Below are 21,496 nucleotides of genomic sequence, written 5' to 3' on the forward strand. Positions count from 1 at the left end.
GCACTGCAATTGAGCTATAGCCTCATTGTCTGTTAAATAAAACCCAGCACAATATGCTAAATAATGGCTGTAACTCACTGAGGGAAATGTGTAGTTCCAAAACAACTTTTCACGTTGGAAAAAAAAATACAAAAGTTACACAGCTGACTATATGGAGCTATTCAACACACTTGGTACCGACAGAATAAACTCTGAGATGGCAAAATGTCACACTTTATCCACATCTGTGTCTGCGTAGGCTGCAGAGAGTATGTCTGTTTTGTCTTTTGCCACCTCTATAATTCAATTTAAGCTGTTTTGTTGTGCTGGTATGAAATATATATGTCTCAATTTAACAAAATTAAAAGTTAAGAGTAAGACTTTGTGATAAGTGAACAATTTGACTGTGTGTGTGTGTGTGTGTGTGTGTGTGTGTGTGTGTGTGTGTGTGTGTGTGTGTCAGATGGGGGTTCATGTCTGCCTCGGGAGATGTTTGTAATTAATGAAAAGCCGCTTTGCCACCTGCCGCTCTAATGTCACTGGGATCTAGAGGTGTGAATCCTGAGGAGCTGCATAAATATTTAACCAAGGCATGAAAGAGGTGGCAAGTGAATTCTTGGAATAGGGCAGCAAAGCTGATGAGAGACAGAAATAGTGAAGACGCATAAAGCTCTGACAGACGGATCAGAGTCAACAGCAATGCAGGAAAATAGAAGATGCAAGAGAAACCAAACGCAGTGACATTGCCACAGCAGAGGAGCACAAACTACAAGATGACAACTTTTTTTTGTATCTTTTAGAAGAATCTCCTGTAATCTTCCAAAAAAAAATCATTAACCTGCTGTAATAAGCAGATTTATTGTTTGTGCAAAGCTCAAATGTGCAATGAGCTGGTAAGTCAACATCACCACCATCGCCACCCCAACCTGAGGTCATTTACCACCTGATCTCCCCCAGTATTGCGCTTGAAGGGACATTACAGTCATGGAGTTCTGCGTTTCCTGGTCAGCAGCACTGGTGTAGTAGACAAACTACTGCTGCAGCAGAAGAGGAATGTTCAGTCGTTCACAGTTGTCTTGTATGATAAAAGTGTACGTGAATATTCCTGTTAACTGTGTTTGAAAAAGAGAAAATACTCAGATCACATAGTGCCATGTCGGTCTGCCGGTTAGCAAACTCAATTTTTACCACCATTTACAAACCTAATTATATATTTATGGCGACTGTCTCTTTGATATCTAAGTGTAAATGCTAAGGCCTGGCAATACTGAGAGCTAATCATCATTAGACACTGATGCAGAAAAGCTACAAGCATGGAAATGAAAAACGGTAGCAGCAAGCTAACATTAGCGTCACTCCTGTGATGAGCATGTGTAACAGATATGGTCAGGTGTATGGAAGAATGACTCATGGAGTGGTTATCCAGGATTTATTTACTCCAGCAGAAGACACAGTTTCAATACATTAAATGTCTTCTGGCCTCTTCTCCACATCTGCTCCTAGCCTGAATGCATAAAACACAGCATTTCCACAAGGAAATGGCTGTCAATATACGTTGGTCACGCGACACAAGGCAGCTTGCCGTTAAACAGTTCGCGCCAAGACAATTTTTAACAAAACAGTCATGACAAAATAAGCTTGATGTCCAGCTCCTTCATGAACACCTCGCAGAACCTCACTCTTAAGCGAGTCAGGGACAACATGTTGGTTTTCGGGTTCCTTGAAATCCTGTACAGCACACCATTGCTCACAGTGAGCTTGTCCCAGCGCCTCAGGTATCTTGTGACAGAGATAGGCTCATAAATCTTTTTCTTCTAGAAGGTCTCCGATGTCTCTCAACATAGAACAGCACACGAGAGAGTGTTCTATCCTCAAGCTGCTTATCATGGAGCTCCATTTTGGTGTAGGCAGGTACAGTAAGGTGTCTTGTCCAGGTGGAATCAACTGAGGTACATGGTGCAACACTTCAACAGCACAAGCACTCGGACCAGCATCCCACTCGGTGTGTGACTGAAGTACAGCAGACACATCCTCCATTGCAACAGACTGCGTGTGCATGTAAAGTGGCCTGCATGTGGACGGGGCAGTGTTCCTCACTGGAGAGGGCTCCTTGCGACCACTGGATGATCGGAAGGAATTTTGGACACAAGCACTCGACATATGTATGACCTCAGCAAGAAGACTTGTATGAGGTTCTGCAAGCAGTCTATGACCAACGCTCTCCTTGACAAATGGCACACGGCTCAGAGCATCAGCTACAACGTTCTGCTGACCCGGAACGTACTTGATATCAAAGTCATAACTCGCCAATTTGGCTACCCAGTGTTGCTCACAACAGTCTAGCTTTGGCTTTGTCAGGATGTGAGGCAACGAGTTACTGTCCGTCCAGACTGTGGATTTCTGGCCTTTCAGCCAGTGGCTGAATTTGTCACAGACTGACCATTTCAAGGCCAAAAATTCAAACCGATGACTTCTTCTGGGACTGAGATAATGACTTGCTGGTGAAAGCAATGGGCCTGGCTCTAGTGTCACCTTCTTGGATTTGAGAGAGCACAGCACCTATGCCATCCATGAAGGCATCAGTCAACAGTAGAAAGGGTCGGGTGAAATCAGGATGAGCCAAGACGACGCCACGGACCAGTGAAGCCTTCAGGTTTTAGAAAGCCTGTTCCTGCTCTGGCGTCCAGTCAGACACACACACCTTCCTGCTTGACAGTGTGTTTTTGTGTCGCTTGCCTGTTCTTTTCCTGCCCTTCAACAGGTTAAAGAGCGGCTTGGCAATGGCAGAATATCTGGGCACGAAGTGCTGATAGTAATTTATCCTACCTAAAAAGGATCTTATCCGTTTCTGGGATGGGGTCACACCATCAGACTCCATGAGGACGGCGCTTGTCATATTTGTGATGCTCTCAACTTTACTTGGGTCTGTTGAAACACTGTTCTCATCTATTATGTGACCAAGAAACTTCACTGACCTCCTGAGGAAGAAGCACTTTTTGGGGGCTAACTTCAGGTTATGGCCACGCAGCCCGCCAAACACCATCTCCAGGCGTTGTAAGGCAGCCTCCTCATCAGGTGCAAACACCAACAGATCATCCACATAGCACAGCAGACTCAGATAGTTTTGGTCTCCAAAAATGCTGGTCATCACGCGCATAAAGCTACCAGGGCTATTGCATAAACACTGCGATATATGGTTATACTCATACAAGCCCATGGGAGTGGTAAAGGCAGTGTACTTCCTGTCATCCTCATGAAGTGGCATGTTGTAAAATCCTGAAGTCAAATCCATTGTACTGAAGAGGCAGTTGCCTCCCAGCGCGGCCAAACAATCTGCCTGGTGAGGAAGGGGATGAGCATCCTTCAGAGTTCTTTTGTTCAACCAGCTTCAGTCCATACAGATGTGGAGCTCTCCATTTTTTTTTCCACACATGCACCAATGGTGATGCATATTCACTGGTTGATCTTATGATTTCCCTTTTCCTCCATCTCACTCAGTACCTGACGCAGCTTTTGATACTGGCTAGGGGGCACTCTCCTGTTCGGAAGTGTGAATGGTCTGTTTTCTGACAGGTGTATGAGGTGTACAAAACCCTTCGCCTCACCACAGTCAAGATGATGGCGTGAGAAGACATCCTCACACTGCAAAATGAGGTCGGCCATCCTCCTCTTATAGTCTGCTGACACTTCACGACTTGATGTCCACAGTACTGAGCCCGACTGATCTGATGAGCCAGACTGATCTGAGCTCATCTGTGGCAGAGTTTACATCAGCAGTAGGTGGCACAGCTGATTGGGTGCAGCTAACCAGGGGAACCTCTGAGTGCTCAGCAACATTCATGTCCTCAAGTGCTACACAAGAGTAAAGATCAGCCAGCTTTGCATTGCGCCTTAACAGCACAGGCTCGTCAGATGCATTGATGAGCTTTATTGGGACCCATCTGTCTCCCCACAGTGGAGTGACAATCTTGGAGACCAAAACACCCCTGGGAGCTGAGCGGGACTAAGTGGGTTCGGTCATGACGGTGCTGCCTGGGGAAAAGGCAGTGTTTTTGGATAGTTTCCCCAGATGAGATATTCATGGCCAGGCTCAAGACAGGTAACTAAGTTACATCTGACTGTACCAACCTTGTCAGGGACATCCTCACCTTTCCAAGGGCTCAGACCAGACAGCATAGACAGAAAATGTTCAATTTCTGTGTCTGCAGCTGGGCAGTGGCCCAATACTGTATCCCAGTAGGACTCACATAGCTTAGACTGATGCAAGATATGTTTCATGACATTGGTCCCTAGTATCAAGTAATCATGCTGTCCTGGGACAACTGGTGCGGGAACCAACATCTTACAGCCATACAGCTCCATCTCCAGGTTAAAAGCACACTTCGGCTTAACACGAAGTCCACCACATCCAACAAGGATTACGTTCACATCTATCCGTTTTTGGTCAGTTATCACTCCAGTCTCTCTCATTTTCATCTCAGCTCTTTCACTGATACTGCAGGTCATTGAACCACTGACAACATGCTGCCCATCTTCACTGCTCCACCCATGGCCAGAGATGTGTAGAAAAGGCTGTCACTGCTGCCAACTCTGTGAATATTCTGGTAAACAACTATAAAGTCTTTACATGAGTCTCTCACAGATGTATAAACTCTTTCAGCACCAGCCATGTCATCAGTTTGGGAGTTTGTGGTGAGACCTGTACTGCCTCCCTCCAAATACAAGTCAGTTAGTTTCCCTCAGACTGGGATTGGGAGGAGTTATAGATGGGGCAATTCAGTCTGGTGTAGCCAGGGGCCAGGCAGGCAAAACACAGCCTCCCGGACATGCAATGTGAAATGGTGGTGTGGCTTGAATCATTACAAACTTTACAAAATGCCTCTCTGGGACGTCTTTCACGACTGGCACGCTGGAATGTCCCACCTCGAGCTGGAGGAGTGTTGCGCTGCTGCATTTTCTCCATCATCTCTTGAAACATGTCAACCATACAAGTGAGAAGTCTTTCCTCTGACCGCTGGAGATTTGGTGCCACAGCTGGTAAAGGGGAATGACTTTGAGCATGGTGGGAATCACCTTGAACTGGGGCAGCTGATGGAGGGGGGCAAGGGGGATGACACACATGGTGCTGGGCTTGGAGAGGGGAAGGCAAGGGACATGGAGTATGACACTGTTCAGACACTGCCAGGTTTGCTGATGCTGGACTGGGTTGTTCAGAGGTGAGAGTGGTGATGTGGCTTTTAAGCCATGCAACACCAGTGGTCCTCCCACTGGCCCTCAACTCTCTCTGATCATCATCAATCCTCTGCTGAACATCACGTGAAGTCCACTCATGAATTGGCTTACACTTACGGATGCAGGACAGCTCTTGGTTGGGGCAGTGTTTGACGAACATGAGAGCCACTTCATCATTCATGTTCTCCATCTGCTTTCCTTGTCTGTGCAAGCCCTCAAGAGCTGCATCTGCTGCCTTGCTCAGTCTTATCCAGTAGTTGACTGGGTTTCTCTGTTTGGGCAGAGTAGCATAGGAGTCTGCGAGAGGGAGACAGGAGGGAGCATGACTGAAATAGTGGAGAAGGACATTGTATATCAGTTCAGGTTTCTGCTTAACATCATGTGCTGCATCAGCATGTAAGGCACTCTTCAAGACATCTCTGGCCTTGCCCATTAGATGGCACATAATTTCATCTGCTTGTTCATGCACAGAAATCTCCTGCTTTCTGAGATGAGTCTTAGTCATGTCAATCCAGTCCTGGACTGAGTATTTGCCAGTGGTGTCACCCCTGAATGCTTGGAGTTCTTTATTAGACTTACTGTGGACAGTCACATGTGGGGGGACATGCTTTGTGACATCACAGTGTGTGTTCCTGGTGACAGTAGTCTGGTTGTCACTAGTCATGTTCAACACCAGCTGACATTAGCTGTGCAACAATGGATTCACCAATTTGAGCGCCCAACTGCCCTACCATGTCCGTGAGGTGGTGAATGGCATCGTCACTATCAGGTGTGCAAGTGTGGCGACCGTCCCTCATGAACCCACTAACTGGAGTACAACTTGGGTTCTGACCTAACCCTGTACCGCACAATCATCAAATGTGCACTTTGAATGCCCCACACCCCTACTGTCAGCAATATCACTGAGCAAAACACCCCTTCCTTTTGGCAACATAGGGCTAACAAATCTATCCATAAGTTATCTTAGCAGTTGCTTCCAATTAACAGACGTACTTGCGTTGTGTCTTGTACAGAAACAAGATGGAGCAGAAAAATTGGTCAATTAGAAGAAGAGAAAATATATATATACACACTCACACACTACAGTAACCAAAAATTGTCAACCCACTGATGACACAAAATTTAAAGCATTATTCCCCCATTATTAGTCTCCTATTAACCTGGCCACTAAACAATCTTGAGATGTAGATCAGGACGGCAGCACAGCATCCACGGCGATGAGCATCAAGCTGATCTGAAGATCCAAGGGGTCACGGCACCAGTGTAACAGATATGGTCAGGTGTATGGAAGAATGACTCATGGAGTAGTCATCCAGGATTTATTTACTCCTGCAGAAGACACAATTTTAATACATTAAATGTCTTCTGGCCTCTTCTCCACACGTGCTCCTAGCCCTCAGCAGTGCAAAACAACAAAGTGCTCTCAATTGGAGTTTTTAAAACTTGCAGGAAAACACATTTTTTTCGTTTACCTTATTTAACTCAATTATCATAACAAAATACATCGTTCTCTAAAGCGAACATTAAACCATAAAAAAAGTGTACCAAAAACAGAAAACTATGCCACCTTGTGGCCAAAATAAAAAGGTGCCTGAGGAGTGGGTGACTACAGAGGCAACGAAAATTACGTACAAAAAGAAACCACATGCCTACAGAAGTCACATTTCTAATACAGTAAATGTCTTCTGGCCTCTTCTCCACATCTGCTCCTAGCCTGAATGCACAAAACACAGCATTTCCACAAGGAAATGGCTGTCAATATACGTTGGTCACGCGACACAAGGCAGCTTGCCGTTAAACAGTTCGCGCCAAGACAATTTTTTTATTCAAAACAGCCATAACGCTTAAATTAACGGTCAAAATAACACAAAAAAGAAAAGTAATGTAAGAACTATTAATGGTAAGGGCTGCAACATAAATGGTTTAATTTCCCCCGAAAACAGTAAAATTGCACAATAGCATTTTCCCACGCGCTTACCCTCAGCAGTGCTAAACAACAAAGTAAGGAAAAGAGGGGAGGGTCTGCCGAAACTCAGGATAGCTACGGGATCTCATAAGGTACAGAAGAGGCGATGTGCACAGGAAACAATAAAATAATGGTAAGGAAACTCAATAAGATAAAATTCACAACACAACTAGGAAATAAAAATTAATAAGGTGTATTTTTAACTCTGTTACACATGTTCATTTAGCAGCAGCAGAAACATCCGTAGCTAACAGTTTTTATAACTGTTTATCTGTTAAGCTTGTGGGAAGTATCAGCGCACAAGAAAACGTCCATCGAAGGCAAGGCAAGGCAATTTTATTTGTAGAGCCCGTTTTCACAAACAGTTTGTCTCAAAGGGCTTCACATGGCATCATAATAACATCCTCTGCCCTTAGACCCTCACATCGACTGAGGAAAAACTCCATAGAAAACCCTTTTAACAGGGAAAAATCTGAGAAACCTCAGGGTGAGCAACAGAGGTGGGATCCCTCACCCAGGACGGACAGACGTGCAGTAGATGTTGCTACAGACAAGAAAACAGTTTACAATACAAAATGTGGGAAACATGGAAATGTTAATAACAGTTGAAGAAGGAAGCTTCTGGAAGAAGCCAAATCATAGGCAGCTTCTGATCCCTGTAAGAGCAACCCTATCCTGTCCTTTCCTATCCCATTAATTGGGATATCGTTCTAAATGAAGTGCTACACTTTAATTGGAGATTTGCACGTTTTGTTTTTCTCCCCCACTGCTTAAAGAAAGTGGTGCACGATTCCAAAAATGTGTTTCAGCACTAAAGAAAAAAAATGCTTTTCTGAATATTCCTGTGGATGTCTATGATGTCACAGGACCAAAACTTTGTTTGCCTCTCAGAAAATGAAATGGCAGAGTAGAGACTTTGAATTCTGCTACATATGTGATGGTCTCCTTCGCATGCTTCGTGTGTGCGTCTGTTTTTCACAGTGTGAGGAGCATTTGCATTGTTTGCATACCTGCAGAGGAAAACTGTAATAGTTTGATGAAAATGTAAGGGGCAGAGAAGACATGTTAGAGTTCGGGCCTGCAGCTCCTACAGCCTGCTCTTTCCTGTGATTCAGCCACAGATTTATTTCCACCACCAGCTCTCTCTCTCTCTCTCTCTCTCTCTCTCTCTCTCTCTCACACACACACACACACACACACACATTCATTCACACAACAAACACACCACAGGCTGTACTGTTGTATTGCCAGTATACTGATTTATATCATGCCAGTGTGTGAAAAGATACAGGGGACGAGCTTCACAGAGGTCAAAGCACCCCTCCCAGCATCCCGCTCAATAATGGATCTGTGATACAGCATCACAAAAGGCTGACTGGATGTGTGCGTGTGTGTGTGTGTGTGTGTGTGTGTGTGTGTGTGTGTGTGTGTGTGTGTGTGTGTGTGTGTGTGTGCGTGTGTGTGTGTGTGTGTGCGCGTGCTCATACATATGTACCACTGAAAATACTGCTGGGTTAGAGTTAAAGGTCTGTGTTGGTTCTACAGGTAGGAGATAAAAGATCAGATCAAGGAAGCAGCTTTATTCTGATATCAAGAGAGAATATAGAGTATAAACCAGATCCAGGAACATCACAAATCTCTGAAGAGTTTGAAGTCTGTTTGTTTTATTTTTATTGGTCTATTTGACAGGGACCATGCATATTAATGAAGATAGTTGTCTGAGAACAAACGCCATGTAAATGTGCCAGAGTTAGCTAAAATAACTCCTTTTCGTCTGCAGTCCCAAGGCGTTCATTGATTCATTGAGAGAATGGAGGAACTGGGCCCAATTTAGGACCAGTTCTTCTTCTGCTGCTGCAGATTTGAATGTTAATGAGAGGACCCTGAAGCCCACTGCTCTTTCAATTAGTCAGAATTGTACTCATTCAAGCAAGAAAGTGGATGCACCGAAGATTCCTCCAAGTAAGTAGTGTTTTTAAGAAGCTTCCCTTTATCAGTCAGCTGACGCAAAACTTTCCCGTTAATATTGTTCACATTCATTCGGTCATTTAATTAGACCATGCTTTAGCTTTTCAACAAATCGGCAGCACATGGAATGATCATCATCCGTTACCTCTGGAGCTATGACTTCCCCCGCTGTTCGCGCAGGGTCAGCAAGTTTAGTTGATGAATTTCATCGTGTCTGTGGGTTGCATTGTGTGTGTGTGTGTGTGTGTGTGTGTGTGTGTGTGTGTGTGTGTGTATGTGTGTGTGTGTGTAGGTGTATCTGTCTGTCTGTCTGTCTTGAGTAATGTGATTCATTAAGCCACCTCTGTCAGGAGAATATCCTGTGCATCTTACTATGTAATATGGTGTCGTCTGAGCAAAAGCATTTTTGATGATGTGTTAAAAATGTCTGTAATTTTACCGTTTGAATGATGGCACTGAGAATTGTGCTTCATTAAAGGACGATTCCATTATTTTTGATAGGTTAACCCCATCATTGTGGCTCTGAGGCTAAGGCTACACTACTGAGCTTTTATTTCAAAACACGTTCCTGCCCAAACCATCCAAAAACGGGGCCCTGAGTCTCAGCATCATATGAAGTCGAGGCAGTTTCTTTATACCAAAAAAATAAAATATTTTGAATGCAAGCTATAGATAAAGTTGTTTTTAAATTTGTCTGTGCTTGATGGCATCTCAGATTACCTTGCAACAAATTGTTTCTACTTGATGTTGAGCTACACTAATAGGCTTATTGTGAAGTGAAATCGGCTGAGGTAACAGTGCGAGTGACAAACAAGTTTAAAAGCTTCTCTCTTGCAGGAAATAGCTAAATATTTCTGTGAGCCGTGATTCGAGAAGGAGATTGTGTTAAAACATCAAGAACAGAAGGAAAATAGATGGGTCTTTAATTGGTGCGAAGTGGGTGATCTTTGATCGTAACCACTGCCAAATTTCTTTAAAAAGAAGCTAAAACTACCCATGTGTGGCTCCCTGGCAGGCAAAGTAATGGGAGCGGTGTGTGTGTGTGTGTGTGTGTGTGTGTGTGTGTGTGTGTGTGTGTGTGTGTGTGTGTGTGTGTGTGTGTGTGTGTGTGTGTGTGTAGACTGTGCGTGCATCTGTGTCAGCATGACTTTAAAATTTTGACAGCTGAGCTCTGCCTCTGTGTATAGCCTTGCTTCTTTGATTTCTGATGTGCTGAGGCCACCTGCAAGTCTCCAGACTGAAAAGCAAAGAACAGCACTCTCTAACCTTTTACTCATCACTGTCTTGAGCAACAAATTTGTCTCAACCACAACCTTTTTGTGGCCATCACGCTCCTGCTGTTTACCTCACGCCGCGACCATTAATGTTTCATAGGCTCACACTTTGCAGGCCCCTCTGAAAGCTCCTCATTCATTTGTAATTTATGATCCCTGTGAAGGGGAGTCATTCTGTACCGACTGTACCTTCTCACTCATGTACCTTTGGGGGAGAAAGATGGACATTAAACAGCTGTTATTCAGTGTCTGGCTTGTAGTTTGAGCAGTTTAGATGGAGATATGTTATGCCTGGAGGGTATTTCCTGGAAGAGGTGCGAGCTTCTCAAGCCCGCCTCTGTAAATTGTGAATCAAGGCAGCACTGTGTCACCTCGCAAAACTTGACAAATATTTGACAAGTGGAAACTGTTGACAATAACTTTACTTCCCAATTTACCACTCTTAATAAGCCTCTTTTTCTGGGTCAATATATATTTATAAAATCTCAAAGTGCGTTTGTGGGTTGTTTCCAGTGACAACAACTGAGGGAAAGTCTTTGGAGACGTCTGATCAGACCACACTTGCAAGTTTGCAGCTTGACTTGCTCGTGAATATGTATGCGATTCCTCTATTGTGACTCAGGAGCTACACACACACACACACACACACACACACACACACACACACACACACACACTCACACAAACAGTGTCTTTTCTTCACTGCTCTGCAGGCAGATTAGCAGCATCACGTCAGGGAGGAATATCTTCTGCTTCTCCTTGGGGATCAGAGAATTATAAGATCAGCAGCTTGCAGGAACATTTCAGAGGGGAGGATGTGGTTGTTTCCCTGGCGCCAGATGATGTAATCCACCTTGGTGTGCCAGGAGGAACACATGTGGGTTGCTAAAGAACAACCTGACTGCAACTTTTTTTTCTTTTTTTTTACAACAGTCATTTAACTTATACAGATAAAGGAAAAGTGTGTGTTGATGTGTATGTTTGATGGATCATAAAGGGACACATCTGCTGCTGGACACATCTTTATTTTGATGATCTTGATCAATATAGAGTTTTAATTTTATTTTTGATGGTAATTTAGTGAATACACATTTGACCTTGCGCTCAAACAATCAAGTCTCCTTGGTGCTGCCTTTCATTTATAACTGGGATACCACTGACACATTTTTAGTGGGAACTTCATTTGTTTTTGTCAAGAACATTATGAATTCAAATATATCCAAATTTATTTCCCATATATACTGAAAGAAAAGGATTTTTCTAATTAATATATTTGTCATTTTTCAAGCAAATACATCAGGGGGTCTCTGCTTCGGCTTCTGAATTGCGAGGATTTGTGGTTCCTCGTGTACCGTACATGAGAGCCAAATAAGTATTTCTGAGTTTTAACTCAAGGTTTGGTAAAACAAGGAACATAACAGCAGAACGTTGGGCTCAGGGAAATTTTAAAAAATGTAGATGTTTTGACGCTTTATTTGAAAAAAGAAACTTCAGATTAATTGATGATGAAAATAGAGTTCCTACATTGATCCTGAACTGTAGATCAATCAGGTGAGTTGCTCCTGCACAAATAATGAGCGGAGTGAAGAGCAAAGGGCACAAGGCAGATACACCTCAAAGCTGACTCATCCGTCACTCCCTGGCCTGGGTCAGGACTGAAAATAGACTTCAGCTGTAATTGATACTTTATTTAAGCTGGCACTAAAATAGAGACTAATTGCATGTTTGGCTTCACCCTGTAAGAGCTAGCTAACTTGTACACATTTAACAAAATCCTCATCATTTATACGGACAGACTCGACCTCTGACCTTTGTGACGAAACTGCACATCCACATGAGTGAGCTTCACCTGGTGTGTCAGAGCAAATAGAAGCAGAGATCAGAGTCTTGTCTTGCTAAGATGGAGAGATGGAGGGAGGTGAGGAGAGCAGTGGGGGTTAATCCTCAAGAGAAGAGAGGCAAAGCTTCATCAAAAGGGGCCAAAGTGAGATCAGGACATGTAATATTTATGGCGAAAGAGGAGGAAGAGGCTGTGAAGCCAGGTGTTTGACCACAAACACATCCTGTGCCTTTGAGTTACTGCTGGTTGAGAAAATACCCAAATTTAGGTTCCATCACTCATGATTTTTTGCTTTCATTTCCAGAATAAAGTCCTGGACATTGATGGAGTCAAGGTGAAGCTTCAGGTAAGAAATTTAAATCATCTAGACAGTTATTGAAAAATCGAAGGGTGTCGCTCGTCAGATCCCATCAACATCCCTTCAAAGCGAGCAAAAACAAACCTTTTGTTCCAGCTACTGGGCGATTAAGGTTTCCCGTTGCACAAGACGGAGCAAAGTTCTGTTGACAGCTTTATTTTTTTTAACAACAATCAATGATCTCAACACGCAAGACACTCAAAGATAATTAGGTTCCATTCATCTCTGTGAATATTTCCCATTATAGACTTCTAGTTTTCTTCCCCACCTCACACTTCTTTCCCTGTTAGTGAGAGCTGGCACCCAACCTAAGAACAGCAGCGTTCAATATATCTGTCAAACAGAGCAACACATTATGTGCAGCGAGTATAATTATGTTGTTAGGATTATTACTCCCCTTGTATGCTTCATTTCTGCCATTTTGATCTTGGGGTGGGGGGGGAGGAAAGCTGACAGAGAGAGGAGAAGAGTTTAAGCATGCAAGTGGAATGCCACATGATGACTACAAACAAGTGAAGGGTGCAGTCAAGCTCAACAACAGGCCATCGCTTAAGAGAAAAGGAAATGTTATTGCCTTTGGAGCCAAACTGCAACGAGAAAAAGTGCTTCCTGATGGGGGGAAAAAAAAGGACTTACTCAAGCTTCTTCCCTCATGGTTTGACAAAGGGGTGAAGGGTATTGACTACAGACTGAGATTACACATTTAAAAAGCTTTGGGGAAAGTATAAGCAAACTAAAGTAATCTAAATCTTAAAGTAAATGGCAAGCTAAACACCACTTAGGACAAGCGGAGCACCAGCTGGCTTAGGCAAACTGCAAGTGTTTGTCACCGACCGGTGGAGTAGAAAGCAGGCCAAGTCTACATCCCTCTTTCATCGCACCAGCATCTTCTTCGGTGCTCCAAACGCAGAAGAAAGCCAAACCAAGATCCGCTCTCATTCTAGACGCACCCACACCTCGTCCAGAAACGTCCAGACAAACCAAAAACATTCAAACACAGGCAGAAGGCCAGTCAATGATGGTTGAAGCGGATTAATTTTCTTTACATCTATATTGTGGTTTTTTTTTTTAGGAAAATGCTGCAGAATTTACCTTCAAACTTGCATTCATCAAGTCGACAGAAACCTGATTTCACATTATGTCAGCAAGGTGTTTATTAGACAAAAATTCATTACTCCTGATGTGGAGGTAATAAACAGATGCTTATATTTATCTTTATTGCTTTTTGCTTATGGTACTGCCCCCAAGTGGTCAAAAAAATCAAAGTCATCAGTTGGTGCAGAAGAGGCTTGCTGAGTGCTGAATTTATAAGACTGGAGTGTTTGAATGCACTGCACTGTGTATTTACTTTCCATATTCAAGACTAATCCGGTATCACTGAGGTAAATTGAATGGAGGTCCTCACAATGAGCTCCATCAGGCAGACTGAGAAAACAGAAAATTGAATTAAAAAAAGACAGACACCTCTCTTCATTTACTAATTACCTTCCTCTCACATTCTCTACAGATCTGGGACACAGCTGGACAGGAGCGGTTCCGCAGTGTCACTCATGCTTATTACCGAGACGCCCACGGTGAGACACACACACACGCGCGCGCGCGCGCACACACACACACACACACACACACACACACGTATAATCTTTTATGGTTGTTGTATAATACAGGATTTACAGGATTTAGTAAAATCTGTCTGAATTTGCTGTTGTACCCTTCAGGATATGCAGCTCATGTTCCAATTCTTCCAATTTAAGGCATCATTACCGTGCAGTGTTAATTATGTCTTGAAGCCACCTGATGCATGCAAGGTTGGGATAAGTCTCTCCCCCCCCCCCCCCCCCCGCCCCCAGACAGAAATTATCATGAAAAATGTTTAGTTTTCATGACAAAGATGAGCCCTTGATGAGCTAAAAATCAAACCCAAATATATGTTTTGTCGTCAGTGACGAGTCGAGATCGGAGGGAGCAGCAACAGGTCCTTGTGTGAATGGAGACAGCAGGCTTTCTGCTATAGCGCGGCAGCATTTATCAAGAGTGTGGGTTTTCTTTTACTTACTGAAGTAAAATCAATCGAGAACCGATTTACGATGACGACCCCGGCCAGGAGTCGTCAGCAAGAACATATGAATGAAAAACGGTCATCACAAAACGCTACATACAGAAGAGACGTGGAGGAGAGCCAAAAATATACAGTACAACACAACAGCGCAAAAGGCAAGCACACAAGGTATGAAAAAGCTGGGTAATTGGGTATTCTTGGTAGAAACGAGGCGAGGGAGAGCGGACGGGTCAGCAGGTTTGTGACTCAACTACAACCCGCTGCAGATTGTGTCTGAATAATCCAAGTGATATAAGAGATGGAGTGTGTTTTTTCGTAGCGTGTTCCATTTATCTGTAGTTGCGTGAAGTTGGAGGTAACGTTGACCTCAGATGTACACTGATGTCAATACTGTCACTGCAGTCTGAAAAGGATCTAGAGGATCCTAACCCTAACCCATATAACCCATATTTATCACTTAATAAACAATTCATTGAACTCCTCCAGACCTCGTATAAGTCCCACATGCTTCAAGTGATGTTAGCCCTGAATCAGGCAACGACTTCCACCCATGCTCACTTAAGGTGGACTGATCTTTCAGGCGGACCAGCTGTTGCATTTTAGTTCCTTCTTGCCACACTTAAAGCATGTCAGTTTCAAGGGCCATAAACCTGGGAATTTAACTTCCCCTGAAAAACACATTTCATCTTTTAGAGCATGGTCTTAGACATCTAACTGTCAGGATTTTCAATTACTTTTCCATTTCTTCCATGAAGCATATCGCAGGATACATTCAAGCCGCTGCATCACAGAGCGGAGTGTTTCATCACTGCACATACAAAATCCTCAGAGGAGTGACATTTGAAAAGGCTTCTGCTCTGTTCTCAGTGCTGTAAATGATTAGAAATAGCCTCTGGTTTTACTGTGGAAAAAGTTTGTCAAAAAGGCCCATTTAAGTGAAGAATTGGAGTCTTAACGGCACAAGTGCTTCAGTCATCATCCTAGCACGCATGTAGATAGCAGGCGTACACATTTGCTGACAAACTGCTGCCTGAACAAACTCCTGCTTCAGCTCGCTGAAAGCTTTTGATGTCTCTGAAATATTGCACAGAAAGGTTCGCTACAGTGATTTTTATTTTTTTTTAGAATTATGTTCAAACAAAAGCACTGATCTGCCTGCTCGCGTTTTTTTTTATTCTCCGTATACACTTGACAGTTTCCCCGTGATTCCAAAAAGGAAAAAAAAAAAACTCTGAAAATAGTTCTTTTCTGCAGAGTCGACTTTTTGTTCTTTCTTTTACTCCAGCTGCTGTTACACAAGAAGTCACCACAGGTTTTAGGATAAGCCCCGGTGACTGTTGCCTACTCCAAGCTGCACTGTATCTCCCAACATCAAAGTATCTCTGTGAAATACTAGCCAACCTTACACCTTGAATTGCATATCAATTTTTAACTTTCTGTGTGTGTGGCAAAAGATAAAAACAAGCCATTGATCTTCAAGGGATTATTTATCTGTGTTTCTTCATCAATGATATACTACTTTTTCTGCTGAATTAAATTACAGACCAGCTGTCCGTAGGAATATTAAAGGCGTTATTCATAAAATTTTAAAAGCAAAGGTTTATCTCCTAATATGTGCTGCCAAGCCTTCACCCACACCCTGATATGTTTGTGTGGACAAACAGGAAAACTGCTTCCAAATACAGACTCGGGAGCAAGAAGGCACAACTCAAGAATTTAATTAAAACGAGAAAATCAAAACCAAAACCTGAAACGGAGTCCAAAAATTGTAAATCCAAAAATGTAATCCAAGCAGAGTCCAAAAGAATTCAAGTTAAAAAAACAAAAAACAAAATCCAGTAAAGAAGAAAAACAATTTCTAACAAGTGAACAGGAAGAACAAGCTGCAGAGCATGAGGTAATAAACTGACTGGGTGTGTAGACGGTAGCTGTATTTTGATGTGTCACATTAGAAAAGGTGGACTGAAACATCAAAGTTAAAAAAAAAAAGTGCTGTCTTAATACGGGTTTTTTTTGCCTTTTCATCTTTGCTAAAGAGCTCTGGTGTAGCAAATCTTTAATTCACTCGACTAACCAGCCAGTTTTGCCGCCAGTGTCTTCGTGGATATTCCCAGATCCTGGTCACCTGACAGCGTCCAACACTGACGATGTTAGGTGGAGCCAAAGGAGTACAGCTCATCCACCCAAAAGTAAATCCTCAAAATCTCCCCATTTTTCGCTGGTAGATTGTTAGAACTCTTCTTCTCCTACTGTTTGTGACCGCCATGCATAATGTTGCCTTTCCTGCCATCATCTGACAAAAACACAAATTGCATAACCCAGTTTATTGACTCCAAACAGGTTGATGGCAAGTTGACACCAGCGAAAAGAATAAATCATATTTAGATACTTTGAGCCCTAAAAGACGATGCAACTTTCAAGGAACGTTTCCACAACTTTGGCTGACTTTACCTGAAGTGAGAGTTCCAATACTAAATAATGTTTCAATCTAACATTTAGATAACATTTTGAGGATGTTAATAATTTCAAATGATGCCCCTGTAATTTTTTTGATGTTTTTTTTTTTTGGGGGTCTGTTTTTTTCAACGTACATTTTAAGATGGAAGGCACTTTGTGTCATTCTTCTGCAAATCCGTTTTGTCGAATGTTTTTAAAATATTTTTAAAAATAATAATCTTGCCTTTTTCAAGTACATTCTGGGAACAAAATAAAACAAAAACTTCTCAACAAAAACATTATAAGAACGTGTAATATTTTCACGCACAAAAGAAAAAAACCTCGCTGGGTTATTTACCTGTGTATTATGTATCACCGTCACTGGAAATAATCTGCCAGAAGCACTTTGGTAACCAATAACCCACTTATACACACACACTATGGAAACGCACATAGATGCATAAAGGCGAATGGCATTAGGAGGACTGGAGGTAATAGTCACCTCCATAGCGACTGGAGCAAAGCTGCAGGCAGAGAGTCCGGAGCTAAAGTGCTGGTGCATCCAGAGAGAGGATGAGTGTGGGAGGGCGGCGGGAGTCTGAGCTCAGAGAGGCTTTGAAAGAGGACGCGCTGAGAGAGGATTATTTTAGATGTCGGTGGATATGAAGTACATATCTGCTGTGTGGGAGACAAGAGGAGACAGCCTTCAGATACTTTCTCACCTGCAAAATTGCGCTTTACTGGTTGAGCCCATTTGTTTACTGTGATAAAAAAAAAAAACGACATAGTTAAAAAGAAAAGTGCGATGTAAAGACACAAAACGCGATGACGATATTTGATGTGTTGAGATAAAACACATTACTATGGTTTATTCATGCCAAAGTCTTGCGAGTACATTCCCTAATTTCTAATCAGGAAAAGTCTCATTAAACTTAGTTGGCCAATCAATCACTTTGCACTGGGAAAGGGGCTTTTAAGACCAAATCATATTATTTCGCGAGATCTTGACATAAATATTTGACTAACAGCAATGACAAGTTGTATTATTTCTACTTTCCACAAGTAATTTCATGTCTTTTGTTAAGTTTAATAGGATTTTATTACAAGAAGTTAAACATGGTGGCATAGAAGTGGGTTATATTGATTTGGAACTTTCTGAAATTACCGAGGTATGTCACATGACTATGTAAATGTTGAAAATAGAACCAATACCCACTCATCTTTTTGGCCGCATTTTCAATCATAACAAATGTAAACTTGCAACCACCCTTCCCCCCACCCACCACCCCATTACAGTTCACGGGTCACCATTAAAAATACATAAAAACTAGTTTGGGCCTCCATATTCACTAAAAACCGAAGAAGGAAAAGAATTAAAGAAAAACAACAATATTACAAACCCACAGTACCATCCAGCTCCAACAACATAGACGGACTATAAATGATCAGCCAAATATGGGCTTTTGGAGTTATATCCTGCTAACAGACCCACTTTCTTGTCCTAAAAGAGCAAATAATGTTTGAATAATTCAAAGTAATATATGCAGCCATAGTGATGCCCAACCATCATTGTAAGTAGGACACTGTTCTTAATGTCCTGCCTGGTAAAATCAAGGCTCAAATCGAATAAGAAATAAAAATGGAGAATTTGGTACCATGAGCAGGCGTTATGATCGATATGATCCAGCACAGCTCTGACTTGTCATGATTTTTCTTCGTCTGACGGAGATTCGCTTCCTTTGTTTGGTTAAATCCTTTCACTTGGTCCTCCACTCGTTTGTTTCCAACGGTCTCAGTGGAAGGCAGTAATTTGAAAGATGCTTTTGCTAATGAACTAGAATATAACGAAAACTGATCTATGAAGTGATCCAGTTCACAGGCTAAGCTTCTTTAAAAAAAGAGCATCAATTCAGTCAAATAAGCTATGCAAACTATATGCAACCATTTCAAATGTTTTATTCATAGAAATCCATTTTCCATCTGCTTTTGCTGACACCAGAAAGTAAATCAGACCCACTGTTACCACACCCAGCACTACGAGTATGAACAACAGCAAATAACGCTTTTGAGAGACAGAAAAAAGGAGAATGATTTTTTTTTTCATGCTTTAATGTATGGAATAGAGCAGCAGATGTGTAACCAAGCATTAAAAACATTTATTATGGTAACTTTTCTTCAACTATAGTATCTATGAAAGGCTTCATTTCACTTTTATTTATGAATATGAGCAAACTTTGTTTTGCTTAATAAAGCTGAACACTTTAGTCAGCGCTCTTTCTTTCATTTATCTTCTTTTTCATCTTTATTCCCTTTGTTGGAAAAGCTGAAATTGAACATGAAAACATTAAGATTCTTTCAAAGCAGAATGCATGAGGGAAAATGATGACAAAAGAAATGGAAATGAAATGATTGTTTTGCAAATAGAAATTGGAGTGAGTGAGTGACGCAAATATGAAGAAAAGATGCATTTTCTCCAGTTCCAACTGCAGTGCTTCCACGTTTTTTTTTTAATCTCTCCTCATCATCATTATGTTCCTTTTCTCCTTTAAAATGTCTCGCCAATTACTCTCTTTCTCTGTTGCCCGGATTCTGTTCTTCATCTCATCAGCTGGCAGAGCGGGACAGAGACAGCATAACGACTATTCTTCATCTTTTTATCCAAACTTCAATTTCACTTTTCAACATGCCGGTAAATCGCACGTATAATGAGAGCTCTTGATTTAGTCTGGTTCTTGAAAGAAAGCACCAAATATTTTACACAAACCGATTTGCTTCGCTCGTCTTGTTACAAATAACAACTGAGGATGACCTTAGAAGAGAGAATGAATATGAGTAGAGAGGAACTTTTGGAAAGAATATTCAATACAGCGAGCAGAAATGTGTAAATCCGCCGACACACACTCTCATGGCATCAATGGTGGGGGTCTGGAATTCTCTGTGTCCTGATTTCAACTGTCGAATGATAGCTGCGAGCCAAAGTGCTGGGAAACGCCTCCAGGGCAGGTCCATCATTACACTGCTGCCATTCTGCATCAAACTCTGGACTCCAGGGGTAGACGTCCTCTCTCAGCAGCCTGGCCCCTCGCTGCCTCACCAACACCTGCTGGGCCAACTGCTCCCAAGATAGACAGGACGTGGACTGATGCGTCTCTGCGGTTCAGAGGGCCTCTCATTTTCAGCGTTATTCACACAAATACCTGAGAAAATACACACATATCTCTCCATGTTCTGCTACGTGTATAATGCAGTCTGGCAGTCGGCTTGTATTTCTGTGCTCTGATTCGTGTGAAATCACCGTGTGGATTTGAAAAAGAAGAAATGAGAATTGTACAGCTGAGTAAATGAGACATTTAAGGGAAGTAAAAACAAAGAATAGTGTGTTAGCACCAGAGTCGCAACAGTTCCCCACAGTTTTCGGGGTCACGGTTTGTTTTGTACATTGAGGAGGAGAAAAACATGCCCTGCATATGACAGCAAGATACAGAGACACTCAAGCTGAGCTGAAATGAACAAAAGAAATAAATAAAACATCTAAACTAGAGCAAGCCGCTATCAATAGCGGAGGCAGAAATCGCAACGTGGGTGGACACAAAGGAAAACTAGATGGGCCTAATTAATAGCCATTTGAGAGTGACCAGTCATATTTATAGTTTCTTACACACACACACACACACAGCCCATGCTAACTCAAAAACAAAAAACCATGACGACTAAACTTGAAAGGCAAGGCCAGAGCTAACAAGCCATCCCAGTGAGATGTACACAACCTTGTACAATGACTTTTCTTTCAGAACAAACTGAAGCTTGAATCATCACTGCAATGATTATTGGACAGGAGCTTTGTAGCTTCAGCTGTGTGAAAAAACAACACACGCGAGTCCAGTCACAAAATAACACTAATAATTCCTTCTAAAGATGAGCCTGCTGCTACACATCCTTGCTGATAGTGTCTCAACTATTAAACATTTGTTGTTTTCAGGAGAGGTGTGGCTACTTTGCACTGTTGAAATTCCAAGTTTTTTTTATCTTTACAGTTATTTCACATCAGGGGTTGTTTAAGGATGCCTGAAGTCAGTCTTACTCAAGGTCTCAACGTTTGCACTCACACTTTTAACATGTCAACATGCTGATGTTCTCTTTATTACATTCGCAGGATCCTCTGTGTCCAAAACTGAACTTTGTCAGTGCAGCTGTGTATTTACAGAACACAACTCATTTGTATCAATGTGATATGTTAAAGGTTCATTTTTATCACCCCCAAGTTTAACACGTCCTCACTGGACCCCTGCGGTCATTTCATTTATAGCTGTTGCGTCCGTCTGCTGAGGAGGCTTGTTAAGTCAACCAGCTGCAACATAAACTGCTAAATGTGTCAGGAGAGAGA

At 42.3% G+C, this 21,496-nt stretch overlaps 2 protein-coding genes across 4 annotated transcripts in view; one reads left to right on the top strand and one right to left on the bottom strand.

The window, feature by feature from the left end:
* Nucleotides 1–21,496, top strand: part of LOC147245089 (ras-related protein Rab-26-like) — a 59,103-nt gene that overhangs the window by 18,995 nt on the left and 18,612 nt on the right. Inside the window, exons 3-4 of the mRNA XM_086186219.1 lie at nucleotides 12,564–12,605; nucleotides 14,125–14,191. Coding sequence (XP_086042345.1) covers nucleotides 12,564–12,605; nucleotides 14,125–14,191 — 109 coding nt within the window. The remainder of the gene's footprint in view (nucleotides 1–12,563; nucleotides 12,606–14,124; nucleotides 14,192–21,496) is intronic.
* LOC147245090 (uncharacterized) lies at nucleotides 1,407–8,202 on the bottom strand. 3 transcript variants are annotated; one of them, XM_086186218.1, is made up of 2 exons: nucleotides 8,188–8,202; nucleotides 1,407–6,540 (listed from the first exon to the last, which is right to left on the bottom strand). In XM_086186218.1, the coding sequence occupies exon 2, from the start codon at nucleotides 5,873–5,875 to the stop codon at nucleotides 4,709–4,711; it is 1,167 nt and encodes a 388-aa protein (XP_086042344.1). In that variant the 5' UTR covers nucleotides 5,876–6,540; nucleotides 8,188–8,202; the 3' UTR covers nucleotides 1,407–4,708. The 3 variants fall into 3 exon arrangements, with proteins under 3 accessions (XP_086042344.1, XP_086042343.1, XP_086042342.1); XM_086186217.1 differs by lacking the exon at nucleotides 8,188–8,202 and adding an exon at nucleotides 7,190–7,298; XM_086186216.1 differs by lacking the exon at nucleotides 8,188–8,202 and adding an exon at nucleotides 6,844–7,005.

The sequence above is a fragment of the Aulostomus chinensis genome, chromosome 18, assembly GCF_037954235.1.
Source record: "Aulostomus chinensis isolate RoL2024-O1b breed Wild chromosome 18, RoL_Achi_v1.0, whole genome shotgun sequence".
NCBI lineage: Eukaryota > Metazoa > Chordata > Actinopteri > Syngnathiformes > Aulostomidae > Aulostomus > Aulostomus chinensis.